Source organism: Mesocricetus auratus, unplaced genomic scaffold (assembly GCF_017639785.1).
Source record: "Mesocricetus auratus isolate SY011 unplaced genomic scaffold, BCM_Maur_2.0 Super-Scaffold_100030, whole genome shotgun sequence".
NCBI lineage: Eukaryota > Metazoa > Chordata > Mammalia > Rodentia > Cricetidae > Mesocricetus > Mesocricetus auratus.
Genome location: NW_024429211.1, coordinates 12,556,817 through 12,577,519, shown reverse-complemented (window position 1 = coordinate 12,577,519; position 20,703 = coordinate 12,556,817). Strand labels below are relative to the sequence as shown.

Genomic DNA, 20,703 nt, shown 5'->3' with positions numbered 1-20,703 from the left:
GTAGGACTTCCCTACTTTTGGAAGCTTGCATGGTGCCTTCTGGCACTATGGAACCTGGCTCATGGAGGAAACTTTCAGGTCAGATGCAGCTTTGGCATCTCCAGGCCCTGTGTTCAAAGTGCGTTCTAATCATAGGAGGCCACCAAGGGCAATGGCAATAATATATACTGTTTTGGAAGTTGCTTAGACAATGCTGACCAACAACTCAGAACGTGGTTTCTTATAACTGGTGTTGGGTTTGGATTTACTTTTTTAAATTATTCCTTCAAATTTGAGTTGAATCATTAAGTCATTTATTTGTGCTCTTTCTGATTTTTTTAATGTAGGCACTTAGGGCTTGCATTTCCCTTGTAGGACTGCTTTCAATGGGTTCCCAAAGTTTTGTTGTGCTGCCTTCTCATTTTCATTTAATTCCACAAATTTCTTTCTTGATTTATTATTTTACACATTCATCATTCAGTGATGAGTTGTTTAATCTCCATGAGTTTGTATGCTTATTGAAATGTTTTGCTGTGAGCTTTAAGTTTTATTACATTGTGATCATATAGAATACATGGAATTATGTCAGTTTTTTGGATTTATAGAAATTTGTTTTGAGTTCTAGGATGTGATATATTTTTGAGAATCTTCTATGTTATGCTGAATAAATATTGTTTTGGTGGGGTGGGATATTCTGTACACATCTGTTAAGCCCATCCAATGCATGATATTATTTAATTTGATGTTCAAATGACGTATCTATTGAAGAAAGTGGGATATTGAAATCACCAGATATTAATGGATTGCTGTTAATCTGTGTCCTTAAATTCTGTAGCACATTATTTGTGAATCTAGGTGTACCAGGGATGGATATGTATGTGTTTAGAATATTAATGTCTTCTTAATTAACTGTTCCCTTGATTTTAATGAAGTATCCCTCTTTATCCTTTCTGATTAGTTTTGTTTGAAGTCTGTTTTGTGAGATACTAGGATAATGATACCTACCTGCTTCCTAGTCCAGTTTGACTGGAAAATTTTTGTCTATCCTTTAACTCTAAGGCAATACCTATCTTTAAAGCTAACATGTGTTTCTTATATTCAACAAATAGCTTGATTGTGATTTCTGATCCATTTGGGCAGCATGTGTCTTTTGATTGGACAATTGTGCCCATTAATGTTTAAGTTATTACTGAAAATTGTATGCTGATTACAGTCATTGTTCTGTTGTTTGGGTTCTCAGTGCTACTTTGTGTTTTAATAATTATGGCTTGGTATTTCTTTCTCCAGTCTCATTCTTCTTTGCAGCACCAAGTATTGCTTTGTGTGTTTTCTTTAGGTTTGTTGGTCATACATCTTTTTTAGTCTGCTTATAAAGTTTTTCTTTATCCTGCAACTCTGCTGTATAGTCACTAGGCATAGTACTCCAGGTTGGCTCTCATGGTGTTTCGGGACTTGGAACGTATTGCTCCACGTCTTTGAAAATTTCAAATTTTCTGTTGAGAAATATGCATTATAATGGGTCTTCATCTATGCATGACTTACTTTTTCTCTCTCACTGCTTCCAGCATTCTTTCTTTGTTGTGTATATGTATTTTAGTTATGATATGCAGTGGGTTTTTTTTTCAGGTCATATGTACTTGGTATTCTGTGTGCTTCTTGTACAAGTTTGGATGTGTCTTTCTGTAGTTTGGATAAATGTTCTTCTATGATATCATCAGAAACCTGGTATATGCCATTGATTTGGGATATTTCTCCCTCGTCTCTTTCTATTATTTTAAAGTTTGGTCTTTTCATGGTGTCCTACATTTCCTATATGTCCTTTTCCTGTGCTTATATGTTTTTCATATTCTCTGCTTAATTCACCCAGATTGTCTATTTTATCTTTGAGTCCTGTTACTCCATCTTCTACATGATTAATCCCACCTGTAAGGCTTCCCTTCGTGTTTTCTAGTTGGGTCATTGGTTTTTCAATTCCATCTTTATTTCAGCTTGAGTTCTCTTCACTCTCTCTCTCTCTAATGTTTTAATTCCATTTTCAAATCCTGGGTTATCTTAATCATTTTCACCCACTTTATGTGTTTATTCTTTTTAGGTAAATTGAAGTATTTATCTGTGTCTCTTTAAACTCCTTGAATTCATCGATGAAACTTATTATTGCTCCTTTAAGTTCTATGTGTTCTGAGTGAATTTTCTTTTATTGGACTTTTTCACTTATTTTATACACCAAACACAGTTTCCCCCTCCCTTTTTTACCTCCCATTCCTCCCCCAGCCCTGTCTAACACTCACCATCCATTCCTCCTCCATCTCCATTCAGAAAGGTGCAGGACCCCCATGGGAGTCAACAAAGCATGGCCCATCAAGTTGAAGCAGGATTAAGCCCTTCCACCTACATCCCCCGGACCACGCAGCCCAGCATAGGGAATAGGTTCCCAAAAGCCACCTCAGATGTCAGGGAAGGGTCTTATTCCACTGCTATGGTTCTCACAAACAGATCAAGCTTCACAGCTGTCACACCCATGCAGAGGGCCTAGGTTGATCCCATGCATACTCCCATTTGGTTCAAACTCAATGAACCCCCACACCCCACAGGTAATTCCTTTTGGGGGGGAGGAAAATGTTTAATTGAGTTATACTTCGGTATCACTTTTCATCATTGAAGGAAGTCAAGACGGGAACTCAAGCAGGGCAGGAACCTGGAGGCAGGAGCTATTGCAGATGCCACAGAGGGGTGCTACTTATTGGTTTGCTCAGCGTGGCCACCTTCCTTCTTCCTTTCCTTGCTCTCAATCCCTCTTTCTTTTTATTTTTCTCTCACACATCCTGACTACAGCCTCCCCTCCCTCCACTACTCCCCATCACTGTTCCTCCTTTTCCTTTCAGAAAAGAGCAGCCTGCTCTTTTTCCCCATTTTTATTTAAATTAGAAACAATCTTATTTTATATATCAATCCCAGTACCCTCTCCCTCCCATCCTCCCAAGCCTCCCACTGACCCCCATCCCATCCCTCTTCTGCTCCATAGAAAGAGTGAGGCCTTCCATGGGGGATCTTCAAAGTCTGTCACATCATTTGGGTCAGGCCCTAGGCCCTCCGTTGTTGTCTAGGCTGAGAGAGCATTCCCCTCTATGGGGGAATGGGCTCCCAATGTCCATTCGTACACTAGGGATAAATGCTGTTCCACTACCAGAGGCCTCATAGACTGCCCAGGCCTCCTAACTGAAACCTATGTTCCGGGGCTCTGGTTCCATCCTATGCTGTTTTCCAAGCTGTCAGTCTGGGGTCCATGAGCTCCCGCTTGCTCAGGGCAGCTGTGTCTGTGGGTTTGCCTAGCCTGGTCTTGACCTCTTTGCTCATCACTACCCCTACTCTACAACTGGATTCCAGGAGTTTGGCTCAGTGTTTAGCTGTGGGTCTCTGCTTCTGCTTCCATCAGTTACTGGATGAAGGCTCTAGGATGGCATGTAAGGTAGCCATCAATCTCATTATAGGGGAAGAGCTTTTAAAACAGCCTCTCCCCTATTGCTTAGATTCTTAATTGGGGTCATCCTTGTATATCTGTGGACATTTCCCTAGTGCCACATTTCTCTTTAAACCTATAATGGCTCCCTTTATTAAGGTATGTCTTTTCTCGCTCTCCTCTATTCTTCCCCAGACTAAACCTTTGTGGTCCCTCACATCTTCTTCCCCCCCTCCTCTTCTCCCCTTCTTTTTCTCCTAACTCCCTTTCCCTTCCCCCAGTGTGCCTAATTTGCTCAGTAGATCTTGTCCCTTTCCCCTTCTCAGGGGGATCGTGTTTGTCTCTCTTAGGATCCTCCTTGTTTCCCAGCTTCTCAGGAGGTGTGGATTGTAGGCTGATAATCCTTTGTTCTATGTCTAATATCCATATACCAGTGAGTACATAACCATGTTTGTCTTTTTGTGACTAGGTTACCTCATGATGATTTCTTCTATTTCCATCCATTTGCCTGTGAATTTCAAGATTCCGTTGCCAGCCCCCCCCCGTCTCCCCCCCCCAGCTGCTGAGTACTACTCCATCCCACAGTTAATTCTTATTGGCAAACAGATTTTAAAAACTTGTAGGAACAGGTAAAGCCGTCATCATTCATATTATTTATATATTTGAATGAGATCAGAGCATGTGGACTACTTTTGTTAGTACTGCCTCTTGATATGGAAAGGGAGATTTGGAACAGAAGAGAAATGTATGGGTCAGGTTGGGCCTAGATATTGAATATGAAGTCAGGTGGACACAAGAGACTGGGCTGGTATTCAACATGTGCATCTTGATCCAAGCCTAGAATGCAGGAGTATATCTGGGATTGCGTAAGCAGCACAGAGGGGAAAATCAAGTCAATTCATCAGGCTAGACCCTAGATATGGGTGTGCAAGATATGGCTGGATAGAGAGGTGGGAAGTGCATGGACAAGACTTGTAGTTTGGGGGAGGGGGCCTAGGTGGATCCTACTTAAAGCCTAGAGGTTGACCGCAGCACAAGCTATGTAGGCAGACTAGGTTGAAGCATGGTATGGGGGACTTGAGTTAGATCTGGAGGGCTGGGGACAGTGAGTTGCTCTGGTCAGGCACACTCACCCAGCTAGATCCTGGAAAGAGCTATTCAGGATCCATCTGCGGTGTCTCTCTTTACATAAACTTTTGATGTTTTGTTTACCAATTGCGTTAACTTTCCTTTGGTTGCAGTTTTTCTGGGATGAAGATGGTTATTTAAGAGCAGATGTAGAACCCCAAATCACTCCTGTGTTTCTACTTCTGGTCTGGTGATCTGATTCTCTTGTTGTGATGTAATGAGCTGCTGCATTTGTTGTTTTTATTTTTAACCAGAGATAGTGGGCTCACTATGGCACACTAACTCTCACTGGTTACATGTGCTATTTTTCTATTTGTGGTTCAGGAACTTCTTTCTGCCTCAGAGTCACTTGGGAGTCCTGTTGAAACTTTTGATTCAGACTCTGGCTTAAGTTTCTAGAGCAGTAGATACAGGGTAGTGCCTACAAATTACATTTCTGACTAGTTCCCAGGATATATTAATACCTTGGTTTTTAGAACTACTTTTTGAGAACAAATATCTAAGAATCTTTCAGTATTATTTTAGCAGGAATCATATTTTCCTGTCCCATAACTCCTCATGCTACAAAAATGCTTTGTAGAGAAAAGTCATTTCATAAGAGTCTGTTTTGGAGTCTGCATTGGCAACTATGTAAATTTATATAAATGCGACATTGAAGACATTTGTGTTGCTACCCATAAAGAGGATGAAGTTGATGGTCTGTGCTATTACTTAATACCAAAATCATATTTGGAAAAGTATTGACTACCACAGTCTCTGACTAGATTGTGAGAAATTATAATAGATGAGTCTAGAGTAATATTTCTAGTTTTATGGTTTATGTAAGGAATCAGCATTTTCATTAAGCACTGGTTAACATATATTTTAAAATTTGTAAACTGTGAGTTTACAAATACTTAACCTCACCACTGTGCTATGCAATCAATAGGATCTATGCAACTGTATCAGACGCCTGTGTTCTATGAGGCTGTATCAGGCACTGCTGACTGTGAACCTGGCCATCAGCTTGCTAACTGCTAGTTTATATTTTTATTCAACCGATACAACAGAATTTCACATAAATCCAACCACTCGATTTAAGAGTTTCAGACAGCCTGGTAGTGGTGGCGCACACCTTTAACCCCAGCCCTCAGGAGGCAGAGGCAGGCGGATCTCTGTGACTTCAAGGCCAGCCTGGTCTTCAAAGAGAGTTCTGTGGCCTCCAAAGCCACAAAAAAAAACCTTGTCTTGAAAAACAAACAAACAAAAACAAACAAAAAAACAAAAAAAGACAGAGTTTCAGACAATGACATGGATGTGAATTGTGTAGTCTGTGGTGAGTGGATTGGTATTGCAGTGGCTTAATAATAAAATGTCATCTTAAATTTTTTACCTATTTTATACAGTATATTCACATGTTTTTCTGCCAGTGTGAATTTCCCTGCTTATAAGAATCTAGAGATAATTTAAATGGTTTAATTCTTATTAATTGTGAATGGTTGAACTTTCCTTATAAAATTGCTTGGTAACAGTGAAGTTCTAAGCAGGAGGGTGGAAATTCAGCTTTGATTTCTCAGTGGAACTGGGGTTACCATCTTAGCTGGACAGAGGTCAGGCTCTGGGAGCAGCCCCCACACTCAAACACGGAGGATAGCCCTGTTCTTGCCCACACTTGGTGTCCAGTGTGATAGCACTCCATGAGTAAGCCTTTATAGTCAGGTTGAATTAATGAAGCCAACTTTGGCATTGCCATTATCAAAAACGATTTTTCGTGATGGTTGCTCTGTAATTCAAGGCCTACAGGAACATTGTCATTGTGCTGAAACCTAATAGAAGCAAAGAGGGGACTCATTGGCATCTTCACATAATTGATGAAATGTGACATTGTTTATTCTGCAATAACCCTCAAGGCTATCCATTCATTCTGTTACCTAGTAGGTAGGATTGAATCTCGTGGCAAGCAATATAGTAGTCTGTGAAAATAATTTGTAGTTTTGCTTGGTGCTGGTCTAAACCACATGGCCAAGACATGTGGTTTCTGAGGCTTAGACCTTCCTTCCATACCTGGGAAATGAAATGTATTGCTAGAGAAACTAAGTTGGTGGGACTGGGGGAGACAGCTGAGGGGCATAGTGCATGCCTGGTATGCTAGGTATGCTAGGTTCAGTTCCCAGCACTGAAATAAAAAAGATGGCATAATATACAAAATTAGTGTGACATTATCTTAGTGAAAGTTATGGGAGTCATGTTGTTAGCCCATAAGCTGAGGACTTAATGTTGGAAGATTTCTGTGATCTGGACACATCAATACTAGGCTATGTAAAATATCTGGTTCAGTTTACCTGTTCACCTCTCGATTCCTCTCTCTCTCTCTCTCTCTCTCTCTCTCTCTCTCTCTCTCTCTCTCTCTCTCTCGTGTATCTCAGTCTCTCTATGTACACACATATACACATACTTATAGGATGTCTGTGTTTTTGTAAAATTAATGTATACATATGCATGTACATGCAAGTATCTGTGTGTTTTTCATCTATTGATATTTTGGAACAGTGTTCGATTAACATTTTTATAGCAGAAACAATACATACATTTTGAGTACTGGCTCCTTTCCAACCTCTTCAGTCATTACAAAAGTGTCCAGCATTTCCCTTCTACTCTTTGTAAGGAATACAGTGCTTTTAAGGATTTTCACGTTTGCTTCCACTGAACTTAACTTACCATCCATTTTTATGGCTGAAATGGACTAAGACCTCATTGGCAGGCCCATTTCTTTTTGCAGATGTCAGTAACTGTGAAGCTGCATGATCCATGGAAGATGATAAATGTAGTATCTGGTAAAAGCTGTGACTGACGGGGGAGGTGAGATGGATCTAACAGGATGAAATGCAACATCAGAAAGCACATGTCTGCCCAATTAACCAGCCACAGGTGATGGGGCAGGGCTTAATGAGGCTTTGGTCTTCATTAAGCTCAATGTCAGTCAACACTGTGACATAACCAAAACAGGAAACCAAAGCAGACTGCCTTAGAGAAAGCTAAACCATGGTGACAGAAACCCAGGTTACTCTTTGTTTCTCAAGACTTATATTTAGTTACCTGCCTTGAGAAATGAAGTCATATATCTCTGTTCCATGGGTCATCAGTATTAAACAGAATATAGGTAAATACTTTACACCATTGGGACAGGAGATAAGTGTTTAGGTTTTGATTAATAGAGATGAAGAACATGTTCAGTAGTCAAAGCTTGGAGGAGGAAGCCACCAAAGTTGCTGTGTAATAAAAGGATACAAACAATGGGAGAAGGTTGAGGAATCAGTGCTGTTTCCCCAGAAGGAATAACTCCATGAATGCATACAAAGTAGCCTTTAAGAACTGAAGATTGAGGTGTTATAAAAGAACACAGGGGCTGTTGTTTCCAGAAACAGTAACTGAGGTCAGCAGATTTAACAAGACTGAGACCAAAACACCTTCTTCCTTAGTGGGATTTCCCAAGGATGGATAACCTCAGTCCTTGTAACTTTTAGGTGTGTCTGTTACAGTGAAGGTAGACTTTGTATGCTTTCTATGATCTTCTAGCCCTAAGATTCAGAAATGCTCAAAAAAGTAACCATAGGAAGATAAGAGACGGCTCCATTGTTCTTCCAGAGGATCCAAGTTCAGTTCCCAGCACCCTAGTCACAACTACATGTAGATTCATCTCCAATGGATCCCATGACCAACCTCTGACTTCTGTAGGGACACACACACACACACACACACACACACACACACACACAGACAATTATTTTTTTTTTAGCAAAAGTAAACGTTTAACAAAACTAATTGTAGCCACAAATGGTAGCCACAAGCCTCACCCTTTAGCTTCTCCATTAGCAGAGATGTGAGACTTGTTTGATGAACATGCTACAAGTATTAGGTCTTAATGCTCAGGTGGTTTTGACTTTCAGTGCTCTGTAACTGTGAGTGGCCAGGACTAGTACTCCTGAAACTGTACTGTGTCTATAATTTGGTGAACCACTTCATAGAGGAAGGTGACAACTTACCATAATAGCTTCAAATAAGCAATCTAAATACTTCCATGTAGAAGAAAATTCTTTTGAAGCTCTAGAACATGGTTGTAGATTTGGAGATTCTGCTGTACTGTGTAATCTATATAAGGTGCTTGTCTCTGGATCTCAGTTAATTCTCCCCACATCCCTTAAGTATCCCTTAAGTATCAAGCCTGGTATAACACTAGGTGAGTTCATTTCAGCATGTTTGTACAATGTAGTCATCTGAGTTTCCACTGAAATGAGTAAGTTTTCTTATTGTCTTAGCAGACAATAGCATGCTTTCATTACGTGTGTGTGCGTGTGTGTGTGTATGTGTAATGCAGTTTGCTCTTACTTCTGTTCATTTCTCTCTTGTCCCACTTCCCTTTCCTGCTTGTTCTCCCATGCTCTACCACCATGTGGTTCCCCTTCCAACTGGAATGATTTCTTAATCACATATTCAGTTCAGCTGCCTAGGTTACCTATAATTCTTATTTGTAAATGTAATTTTTTAGAGTTTTTAAGAAATTCAAAGAACATACTGATTTCTTTTCCTTTGATGAACTTAATATTGCTGTTTTGACTTGGCTGGCTCTGCAGACTAGTTCTGGGAAAGAAAACCTGTGCCTGCTTTGAACAGGATGGGAGGTAGCTTAGACAGACCCAGAGTATGAAATTTTTTCTGTGAGCTATATGAAGTATTTACAGGGATTCATTTTCATAGTGCATCTGTGCATGCATTTTCCTAATCACAAAACCTCCTTGACCCCACTTCTCAACAGGATGGGAAGATATTCTGCCGGCGGACAGCTTGTGATTGCCAGAATCCAAATGTTGACCTTTTCTGCTGCCCAGAGTGTGACACCAGGGTCACAAGCCAATGCTTAGATCAAAGCGGACATAAGCTGTATCGAAGTGGAGACAACTGGACTCACAGCTGCCAGCAATGCCGGTGTCTGGTATGTCAGTTTTCTGGGGATCCTGGTGCCTTTGCTCTAGAGAAAAGGTTATAAACTCGTGTGCTTTGGGGCTGGAGTTCCAAGATGTTTCCAGTGTTATGCAGATCATTGTGAAGCTGTGCTTTTGATATTCTTTGAATGAAAAGACTTTTTGCTTTTAAAATGCTGCAAGAATAAGAAGAATGTATTTATGGAACAGATTTAACCTGAGAAAAGTTTGTATATGCCCATATATTTTAGAATGTCCAAAGCAAGGAAATCCCTCATCATGTAGCCTTGAGTGGTTGTCCAGAAAGAGCCAAGCCTATTATTGCTTTTGACATAACCTTTAAAGGTGTCAGTCAATAGAAGAAACATAGTGGAAGCAGTGGAGTTTGGGTGACCAAGGCTGAGAAGCCAATTCTATAATTGTCTCAAGGGCTAGGTTGGTGTGGACACTTTGGACATGTCATAACCTTCAGTTACTGTGCTTTTCTGTAAGTATCCACAGGTTTATGAGTCTCAATTTCAAAGATTGTTAGGGAGGAGAGAGAACGTATGTGAAAGATGAATACCACACTCAATACACAGAAGACCCTTAATATGGTGACTACTGGCGTTACTGTTTTATTCCTTGGAAAATCCGTTCAAATGGTGAAAAATTATTTTAAATATTGATGTAAGGATATTGCTAATATTTCTGGATATTGGAAAGTTCAAAAATGCTTAATTTCGATAACTGGTTCAGTGTGTTCAAATGGCAGCACAGGAAGTGATTTCTAAGGATGGAAGACTTGAGAATGTGGCATTTTGGGAATTGTGGGGCTGGGGTGCTCCATCTCTAAGCATTCTACCTGAGTCAGCTTTTAAAGGAAAACTCTTAGCTTGCTCCTTAATGTTTACTGAAATGAGTTTTTCTCTTTCTGGGTATTACGTGAAAACTAGCACTGAGAAAAGTTGTTCCCTAAGTTCCTATAAATCCCCAGGTTAATGTGCAAGCAGTAGTAACATGTATCCTTTACAATCCATCTTAATACTAAGACTGCAACATAGATTAATTCAGTTCGTGGCCAATTTTACAAATTCCCACCCAAGGACAAGCACATCCCTCATAACGACAGATCTGTTTCCAGTGTCAGTCTGGAAAACCATACTACTCTTTTGAAAAGCCAGTCACCAGGTAACTGGAATTACTGGCACTCACCTTACACATGAAGTTTTCATTCAAAGAGTATCAAAAGCACGTCTTGAACATCCAGTCCTTTTGAATTTGCAGAAGCTCCAGAGCTTTAGAATAATAGGGGGTCACATTTAATAAATATTTTGTCAAGACTTTACCTGTGCTTGACTCTGAGTGATGTCCTGTGATCAAGAAAGATATATAGTCAAAACCTGAACAAGCTCAGAGTCTGTAGACATTGACTAGATAATTAAATGAGACTCACCACAAGAGGCTGTAAGTAGTGTGATGATGATGGGACTTGTGTGGAGAGACTTTGCTATCATAGACAGCTCCATGGTCCCTGCAACCAGAAGATGAGACAGGTAGAAACTCCATCACTCTAGCTGTGACGTGGAGAACTCAGCATCATGAGGTGGTTTCTCCTGAGGATACCCAGCCTCAGCTCTGAACTTGACACCAGCTTCTCAGTTGATACAGCTGTTGAAATATTCGACTTCCGGTCTCACTTTTGACCCTAGAAAGAAATGGGCATCTCTTTATATACTTTATACACTTTGCCATCTCTTTGCTTGTTTGTTTTATTAGCATCTGTTGAACAAAACTCTGATCAGTAGCAGCAAGAGAAAACAACCAAAGTCTGAAAAGTTCAAGTTAATGTTGAGTTGTACTGACTATACCGTACAACCTGATTTAAAAACTCAGTAAAACATGATAAAAGGCTGTGCTTGGAACACAAACTTATTTAAGACTTTCTGTGAACTCTGCATTAGATGATCAGCAAAGCCATCCTGAGGAAGGTATTCACTTCCTAGAAGTCACTTGTGTAGAAGGTACGTCTTCATAGAGGAGGACTGATCATATGTATCATGGTACAGGTTAGAAGTATTCAGCAAGGAGAATAATGAGAATTTTAGTGTTTTCCTTCCCCAAGGGACACTGGGACTAGAATACTGCCTAAAAACAAGGATGACTCATTTCCTCTTTCTCTCCACAGGAAGGAGAGGCAGACTGCTGGCCCCTAGCCTGCCCTAGTTTGAGCTGTGAATACACAGCCATCATGGAAGGGGAGTGTTGTCCCCGCTGTGTCAGTGACCCCTGCCTGGCTGATAATATTGCCTATGACATCAGAAAAACTTGCCTGGACAGCTCTGGTATTTCGAGGCTGAGCGGTGCTGTGTGGACAATGGCTGGATCTCCTTGTACAACCTGTAAATGCAAGGTAAGCAGCTGCCATGGGGGCGTGTGAGTCACAAATAGTTTCCTTTTGGAACCTGTGAACTCAGATTCCATGGGGCACGTGTTCTCACAGGAGGTGTTCTCACAGTAGGACAGTAAGTGTACACAGATAGATAATAGCTGCTCCTTGCATAAAGGCAGATTTCTGATGGACATGGGATTACATTTGCCTTAAAAATTACTGAATTTTAACAACTGATTGTAAGCTCATCTATAGATAATTCAAGTTATTTTGACATTCAATATAGAAAAATAAGGGGAGACAAGAGCAGGATAGCGAGATAGAAAGAGAAGGAAGAAGGAGGAAAGAGGAGAAAAGAGAGAATGAGCAAACAGCTTCTTAGCCTCATCCTGGAAAATTACAGAGACCATCTTGGGGGTGGGGAATCTATGTAGCAGTTTCCTCTGTCTTACTTTACATTGCCAAACTTATTCCAAAATCTCTTGTTATGGTGTTTGACTGTGATTATTTCTGTATTTTAGGAGGATTCCCAATGAAATATCCTCATGCTAGGAATAGAAAGATGGACCTTTCTCCTTTCAGTGTTCATAGAGTTGTGACCAAAGGCAGCTTACAGTGATGCTTATCAAGCAGTCAAAATCTCAGCCAAAACATTACTGGTAGATTCTTAAGATTAAACATATTAAGAATAGTAGTCAATGTGGTCCCATCAGAGCCTGCCTCCACCTCAGCCATCAGTGGAGGATTTCCAGCTTGTCTTTTACTGGATTTATTTGGGTCGACATTTTCTGGCCTTTTTGTGGCACAAAAATAGACCCCATGCTCAAGGGAATTGAAGACCCAGACATTCAGTGCAATTCCCAAAAGAATAAAACTACAAAGCTATAGAAATAAAACTTTGTAGTACAAACTGAAATTGGGGACAATGATACCCCCACAGTTCTTTTATAAATTGTTTTATCTATCCTTGGTTTTATTCTTTTATATTTACATGTGAAGTGGAGAATTGTCTGTTGAAGATCTGTGAAGAATTGGGTTGGAATTTTGATTGGAATTGCACTGAATTTGTGATTGCTTTTGGTACAATGGCCATTTTTCCTATATTAATCCATGAACATGGCAGGTCTCTCCATCTTCTTATATCTGCAATTTCTTCAATGTCTAGAAGATTATATCATACAAGTCTTTCACTTGCTTGGCTAAGAGTTACCACAAGATACTTTATATTATAACACCATTTAATGGGTTTTGTATCCCAGATTTCTTTCTCATTGTCATTTGCATATAGAAAGGCTACTATATTTTTGTGAGTTAATCTTGTGTGCAGCTGTTTTTTCTGAAAATGCTTATCACCTGATAACCATTAACCCTAACACTAACTCTAACCCTAACCATAACCCCAACCCCAACCCTAACCCCAACTCTAACCCTGGTAGAATTTTTGGGGTCATTTATGTATACTATCATATCATCAGCAAATAGGGATACTTGGACTTCCTCCTTTCCAATTTGTTTCCCTTTGATCTTCAGTTGTCTCAATGTTCTAGCTGAGCCTTCAGGTATTACATTGAATAGGTAAAGAGAGAATGGATAACCTTTTCTCGTTCCTTATTTTAGTAGAATTGCTTTGAGTTTCTCTCCATTTAAGCATACAATGTCTATGGGCTTACTGTAAACTGCCTTTATCATGTTGAGGTTGTCTCTTGTATCCCCAAGCTTTCTCGCGCACTTTTATCATAAAGGGATATCATATTTTTGTAAAAGGCCTCTTCTACATCTAATGAGATGATCATGTCTTTTTATTGTTTATTTGGTAGAGTTACACTTATTGATTTTTATATATTGATGCATCCCTGTATCTCTGAGATTAAGCCTACTTGATCATGGTAGATGATATTGTTGATGCATTCTTAGATTTCATTTGCATGTATTTTAATGAGTAATTTTACATCTATGTAAGGGAAATTGGTCTGTTGTCCTCTCTGTTTGGTTTTTAATGTGCTTTTTGTATCGGGGTGACCATGACTCCATAAAATGAGTTGGGCAATGTTACTTCTGTTTGTTTTGTGGATTAATTTAAGATTATTGTTGGCAACTCTTCTTTGAAAGTCTGATAGATTTCTGGTCTTGGGCATTTTTTTATGGTTGAGAGACTTTTAATTACTGCTTCTATTTTACTAGGGGTCATATGTCTGTTTAAATTGCTTATCTGATCTTGATTTAACTTTGGTAGGTGATATATATTGAGATATTTATCCATTTCTTTTAGGTTTTCCAGTTTGGTTGGGCATAGGTTATTAATGTCCTTATGACTCTCAGTATTTCTTTGGTATCTGATTATGACCCACTTTGCATCTCAAGTTTTATTAATTTGAATCTCTTACTGTCTTTTAAATAATTTGGCTAAAGGCTCATCACTCTATTGATTTTCTCTGAGAACAAACTTTTTATTGATTATATGTACTATGTTTTGTTGCTATTTTATTGATTTCAGCCCTGAGTTTCACTTTCTTTTTCTCTTTCTTCCTCTTTTCCTTCCTCCTTTCTTTCTTTCTTTCTTTCATTTTTGCATCTATTCCTTTCGTTGTGATTTCTTCTTTCTGTCCTAGTGCTTTCAGCTGTGCTGTTAAGTTACTAGTATGATCTGTTTCCAGTTTTCTTGTAGACACTTACTGCTATGAAAGTGCCTCTTAGAACCACCTCCATTATGTTCCCTAAGTTTAGGTATATTGTGTTTTCATTTTCATTCAATTCTAAAATGTCTTAAATTTCTTTCTTAATTTCTGTCCTGATCCAATTTTTTAAAAAAAAATTCGGTAATGAGTTGTTCAGTTTCCATCAGTTTGTAAGCTTTCTGTTGTTCATATGCAGCTTTAATCCATGGTTGTCAGATAGGATGCAGGGTATTGTTTTCACTTAATGTTGCCTGTCGAGACTTGCTTTTTGTCCAAGTGCATGGTCAGTTTTGGAGAAAGTTCCATGAGCTGCTGAGAAGATATTATTTTTGTGAGTGCTTGAATGAAGCATTCTGAGAATATCCGTTAGGTCCATTTGGTTTATAAAATCAGTTAGCACCGTTATTTTTCTATCTAGTTTTTATATTGATATTGTGTTTGTTGGAAAAAGTGGTATATTTACATCTCCTACTATCAGTGTGTGAGGGTCAATATGTGATTTAAACTATAGTCGTGTTTCTTTTACAAGCTTGGGTACCTTTGTGTTTCACCCATCTACATTAAGAATGTCAGTGTCCTCTTGGTAGATCTTTCCTTTGATGAGAATACCCTTTTCTTCTCTATCTCTTCTGATTAGTTTTGGTTCAAAATGAAAATGTTAACCTAGTTATAATATTCATAAGTTCATAAGTTCATTGCTTGGAATATTTTTTCTGTCCTTTTACCCTGAGGTGATGTCTATCCTTGATGTTAAAGTGTATTTCTTGGATACAGCAGAAACACAGATCCTGTTTTCACATCCATGTTCTTAGTTTGTGTCTTTCTATTAGGGACTTAAGACCATTGATATTGAGAGTTATCAACAAGCAATGTTTGCTGATTCCAGTTATTTTGTTGTGTTGTTGTTGTTGTTGGTGGTAGTGGTGGTGGTGGTGGTGTGTGTGTGTGTGTGTGTGTGTGTGTGTGTGTGTGTGTGTGTGTGTGTGTGGTGTTGTCGTTTCTCCTCTCTTCTAACTTTCTGTTTTCCTCTATGTGGTTATCCTCTTCAGATTGAAATTTTACTTTCAGTACATTCTGTAGGGGTGGGCTTATAGATAGACACTGCTCAAAAGTGGCTTAATCTTGGAATGTCTTTCTCTTTCTCTTGTGATTCAAAGTGTTACTGAGTGTAGTTGTCTGGCCTAGTGTCTGTGTCTCTTAGTTTGAAGAAGGACCTTGTGACTCTTAGAGTCTTCCATTGAGAAGTCAGGTGTTCCTCAAATAGGTCTGACTTTATATGTCTTTTTTCCCATGTAGCTTTTAACATTCTGTCTTTGTTCTGCACATCCAGAGTTTTGATTATCATGTGCCAAGGAAACTTTCTTTTCTGGTCAAATCAATTTGATGTTCTGTATGCTTCTTGTACCTTGATTGGTACCTCATTCTTTAAGTTAGGGACTTTTTTTCAATGATTTTATTGAAAATAAAATGTGTCTTTGACCCATGTTTCTTTTCCTTCCTGTATTCCTGTTATTTTTAGATTTCATCTTTCCATATTGTCCCAAATGTCCTAGATGTTTTCTGTCTGGAGTTTTTTAAATTTAGCTTTTTCTTTGACCTAGATATCCATCTCTTTTTCTTGTCTTCAGTGATTGAGATTCTCTTGTCCATCTCTTGTATTCTGTTGGTGAGGCTTGCCTCTGAGTTCCTGACCAAGTTCCTACATTTTTCATTTTCATGTGTCCATAAGTTTGTGTTTTCTTATTGATTCTATTTTTGCTTTCAGTTTTGGAACTGTTGTATTCATTTCCTTTCATGGTTTGTTTGTGTTTTCATCGATTTCTTTAAGGGATATATTCATTTCCTCCTTAAAGAAATTCATATTCATATCTCCTATTTTATGTGCTTTTTGTGCTTCAATTTGTTGCATTTCTCAGGGCATACTGTAGTAGGATTACTGTGCTCTATTTTGTTATTGATTTTGTTATTATGCTGGGCATCTAGGCATCTGGGTTTGGGATGATTGTAAATCTAGGTATTGATATCTGATCTTGTCTTTGTTGGGTGGGTGTTTTGTTCCTTGGCTGATGTTGTCTTCTCTGGTTTTTAGGAGGGTGTGGTTGCTGTGTGTGAGCTGGTAGGTAATGTTACTAGAGTACTACCAACTGTGTCCAATGGCTCAGTGTTTCTAGGTATTGGGTGCTAACACTTAGAAATTGGGAAGATTGAAGAAGTTCACAGGATGGAGGAAAGCAGGCTGGTCCACCAGGAACTGACTAGTCTCTAGGAATGGGTGCAGAGAGTAAGAAAAGGCCATAGCAGTTGCTCTGCTACAGATATGGGGGTGGCCTGGGGATTTGGTTTGGAGGAAGGGAGTGAGAGTGGAGACCTGAAGCTCAGTACCTGCTTTGCTGACCTACTTGATTCTCTGGCAGGCTTGGCAAGAGGGCTCCCTGGGGATGCTTTCTATAGCTGGACACTGAGACCAAGGGATGAGTGGACTGGAAGGTTAGAGGAGAAGATCTGAATGATCTGCTAGAGATGGGAACAGAGAGGAAAGGGACCCCAACAGTGCTCTGAGAGAAAGCAGGATGGAACCAAAGCAGGTGCTCTGAGAGGATAGGGAGAGTGAAGACCTGCAGCTAGCCTGTGGGTTCTTAGGACTGCCTTCTGGAGTTGGGGACAGGGACAAAAGGATGAGTGGGAAGGGAGATTGGGGGAGAAGTCCTGCATGATCTGTTGTATATGGGGGCAGAGAGGAGGAGAGCCTGCAGCAGGTGGCCTGCCACAGGAGGAGAGGAAGGGGAAGTGGAGCTCTGCAGTTAGCTCACCTCATTTCCCCACAGGCATGGCTGGTGGCTCACCAGGGAAGCCCTGTGAGAGCTGGGGGCTTGGAGAATGGGACGAGTCAGGAAGGCCAGAAATCTGTTATCCATTGGAGATGGAAGCAGAGAACATCTAATTCCTTTTTAATGTCAGGCTTGAGGTTCATTAAAGGGAATTACAAAGACATATTAATTTAGGAAATTGAATTTTAATAAACTTCCCTGAATTTATTCACCTAAACACTCACTCCTCCTTCCTAATCTTGACTGGGTGACCAGTCATGTTTCCCTTAATGTCTGCACTTTTGTGGAATCTGTTTTGGATTTGCTGTTAATCTTACTGGTACTTTCCATTAGTTTCTGAAATAGCTAATTATTTCCTTTGAGATATTTATATTTTTGTGAAGAATGCTTTGGAGATAAGTTTAGCAAATAAATTGTGAAAACTTGGGTTATTGGAGTGTACCTAGAGCATAGATTGAATGCAGGCAACAGGTGAAACGAGTCTGTTAGCAAAGCCTACAAGTCACCTGTAAAATGGCACCTGCCATGCTTTCTTCCTCCTCCTAACTGGATATGCTCTTCCCATTTGTGAAGAATAACCTCCGTTCCGCTCTTGTGAACACAGGTGACAAAGCTGCTTGTAGCTGTGTATTCTGTCTCAGTGGCTGACACTTGTGTTCTTTTTGTACAGAATGGGAGAGTCTGCTGCTCGGTGGATCTGGAGTGTCTTGAAAATAATTGAAGTATCTCAAATGGACTCATCACAGAATAAAAATGGACAAAATGACCATCCAACCTGAGGAGGAAGAGGGGCTGATTTTTTTTTTAACCACAGTCAATTACCAAAGTCTCCATCTGAGGACCGTGTTTGGGTGGCCTTTGCTCATCCTTCCTGATCTAGTCTAGATGCCTGCAGTGCCGTGCATTTCAGTCAATGGTTGTTGAGTCTCAGTGTTGTAAACCACCTTCCCCTCGTCACATCATTTGCGGATACATTCAAAGGATCCCATGATAAATGTTAATGTATTTTCTGTTTATTTTGTGTACTAACATAATAGAGACTTGGCACCATTTATTTATTTTTCTTGATTTTTTTTGATTCAGATTCTAAAAATAAAGTTGCCTGTTGTGACTTTTGTCTCATTCACTGCGCACAGCAGAGAGAGGTCCCTGTGGGACGTGTTGATGAAGATGTGTAGCATCTGTCCACGGCATCCTTCCGTTTCAGACTGTTGAACACAGATGCCCACTCACTCAGCTGAAAACTGCTCAGGGCAATTACAGTACACCGAAGGGGGAAGGATGCCAGACATCATTAAACATCATTTCAAAAAGTACTATCTCCTCCCTGTTGCAAAAAATAAAAGAAGTGACTCATTTGCTCACAGTTTCTAAGCGGTGATCTTAAAAGCCCTTCTTAGCTTTGGAAGCCAAACTTATTTTATATAATCAGTTTTATACAGTACTTATAACCAGGAACACACCTTAATTGTTATTGATAAAGTTAATGGAATAATTCAGGCCTCTCCATACTACATAAACAGATTAAGGAATCTGCTCAGTCATTGCTTCTTTTTGGCAGAGGTATTTGATTTCTACCCTCTGTATCTAACTGCCGAGGTGTCTGATCCTTGCCCAGTGCTGTTCCACTAATGATTTTCCATCTTCAAGGAGGGTAGGGACGCGAGCTTTTAAGAAAATCTGTTTGCGTGGTTTTGTGACTGTTTTCACTTCAGCCAATGCTTGCTTATTCCTCCATTCATTTTATTTAATGTACATGAGTGTTTTGCCTGCATGGATGTCTGTGTATCACGTGTGCCTGGTGCCTGTGGAGATCAGAAGGCATTAGGTCATCTAGAACTGGAGTTACAGATGGCAGTGAACTGCCGAATGGGTGCCTAGAATGGAGGCCAGGTGTCTGCAAGAGCAACAAGTTTTCTTAACTACTGAGCCAGCTCTCCAGCCCCCGACCCTGTCAGGGCCCTCCGGCCATCAACCAGGTACGGCTGCCTCACGTACTCATAAGAGAAGACGTGACTCAACCCTCATAGAGAGTATGTGACTCTGGACCACCCTGTTACCTGCCAAATTCCAGAAACAGACCTACGGCTTATCTAGGCGTAGGCTTAAACAGTAGAAGGTGGAATGTGAAAGATAAAGTTAGAATCTGCAGTTAGGTTACCAGAGGACACAGGATGCCCTACCCATCCCACTGACCTTCGCTCTGCCAGGTTCATCGCAGCTGCAGCACACACACCCATTCCTTCCCCTCCTCCCTTCCCCTGTGTAAATCCCTTTGGGGTGAAATAAAGTTGTCGCCTTGATCAGACTCTTGTCTTGGCGTCCATCCTTGTGTCCCCTGCCTCCCATCTTTCTCCTAGGTGTCCACCAGGCTCACATTGAGTGTCCTGCAGGTCGGGACACAACCCCAATACTATGTTTTTACGGTTTGGCAGTTATTCAGTTATACAAAATGATTACATTTTGTCAGGTTTATTGGGGCTGAGTATGCGACCTTAGGCGATACTTTTGAGGCATCATGCATTACACTGAATTAAGTTAGTTCCTGGACTGTTGCGCACTGCCGTCAGGCCTAAACGTCCTAATTTGTCAGGTCAGTGATTCTATAAGTCATGTTTAAATCCTAAATACTAGTATTATTAATTTAAAATTATAATCCCCACACACTATTATTCACTAGTATTTTTCCAACAGAGATAATAACCAATATTTTTGTGAAAATGGAGTACTCTACATGAAATCAACTTTATGTGATGAATCACAATGATGGCAAATTGAATATTATACTTGGCAAAGACTGATACAATGTGATAAATTGCAAAGCACCATATTTTATCTCAGTTCCTTACATGGAACCCTGGAGTAAAGAATTGAAAATTACCCTGTTACAATATTTATGAGAACTCAATTAAAAATAAGACCCTCCAATCTCATAAAAAAACAAAAACATTCACCAGACTTCTAACTGAATCTAGAGATCTCTGTATGATGCAGAGTCCTCCTGCTTGTTGGATTAGCCACTTTACTTACATGTCCTAAGGACAAGTCTGGTATGTCCCACAAAGACCAGGTCACTCATGAAGCTAACGCTATTCCTATCCCCCTCTGCTATAGAAGTGTCTGAGTACAGACACATACTTTAAAAGCCATCTTCACTTTTTTTTCCTCCAAAAGGCCATAAAAAGCCACAGTTTTATTTGAATTCCAGTGTGTTGACCATTTGCTGAAGTACAATAAACATCGATAGCCCAATTTGCTTATATTTACAGAAACCATTCTCAGACTCAATATTTTCTTTTCTTCTGAA

The 20,703-nt window shown here is 39.9% G+C and overlaps 1 protein-coding gene across 3 annotated transcripts in view; it reads left to right on the top strand.

Annotated features, from left to right (window-relative positions):
* Positions 1–18,507, top strand: part of Nell1 (neural EGFL like 1) — an 846,684-nt gene extending 828,177 nt beyond the window's left edge. For all 3 annotated transcript variants that reach the window (XM_040733293.1, XM_040733292.1, XM_040733294.1), the window contains 3 exons: positions 9,357–9,533; positions 11,690–11,914; positions 18,067–18,507. In XM_040733293.1, coding sequence (XP_040589227.1) covers positions 9,357–9,533; positions 11,690–11,914; positions 18,067–18,117 — 453 coding nt within the window. In that variant the 3' untranslated portion in view covers positions 18,118–18,507. The remainder of the gene's footprint in view (positions 1–9,356; positions 9,534–11,689; positions 11,915–18,066) is intronic.
* The last annotated feature ends 2,196 nt before the right edge of the window (positions 18,508–20,703 follow it).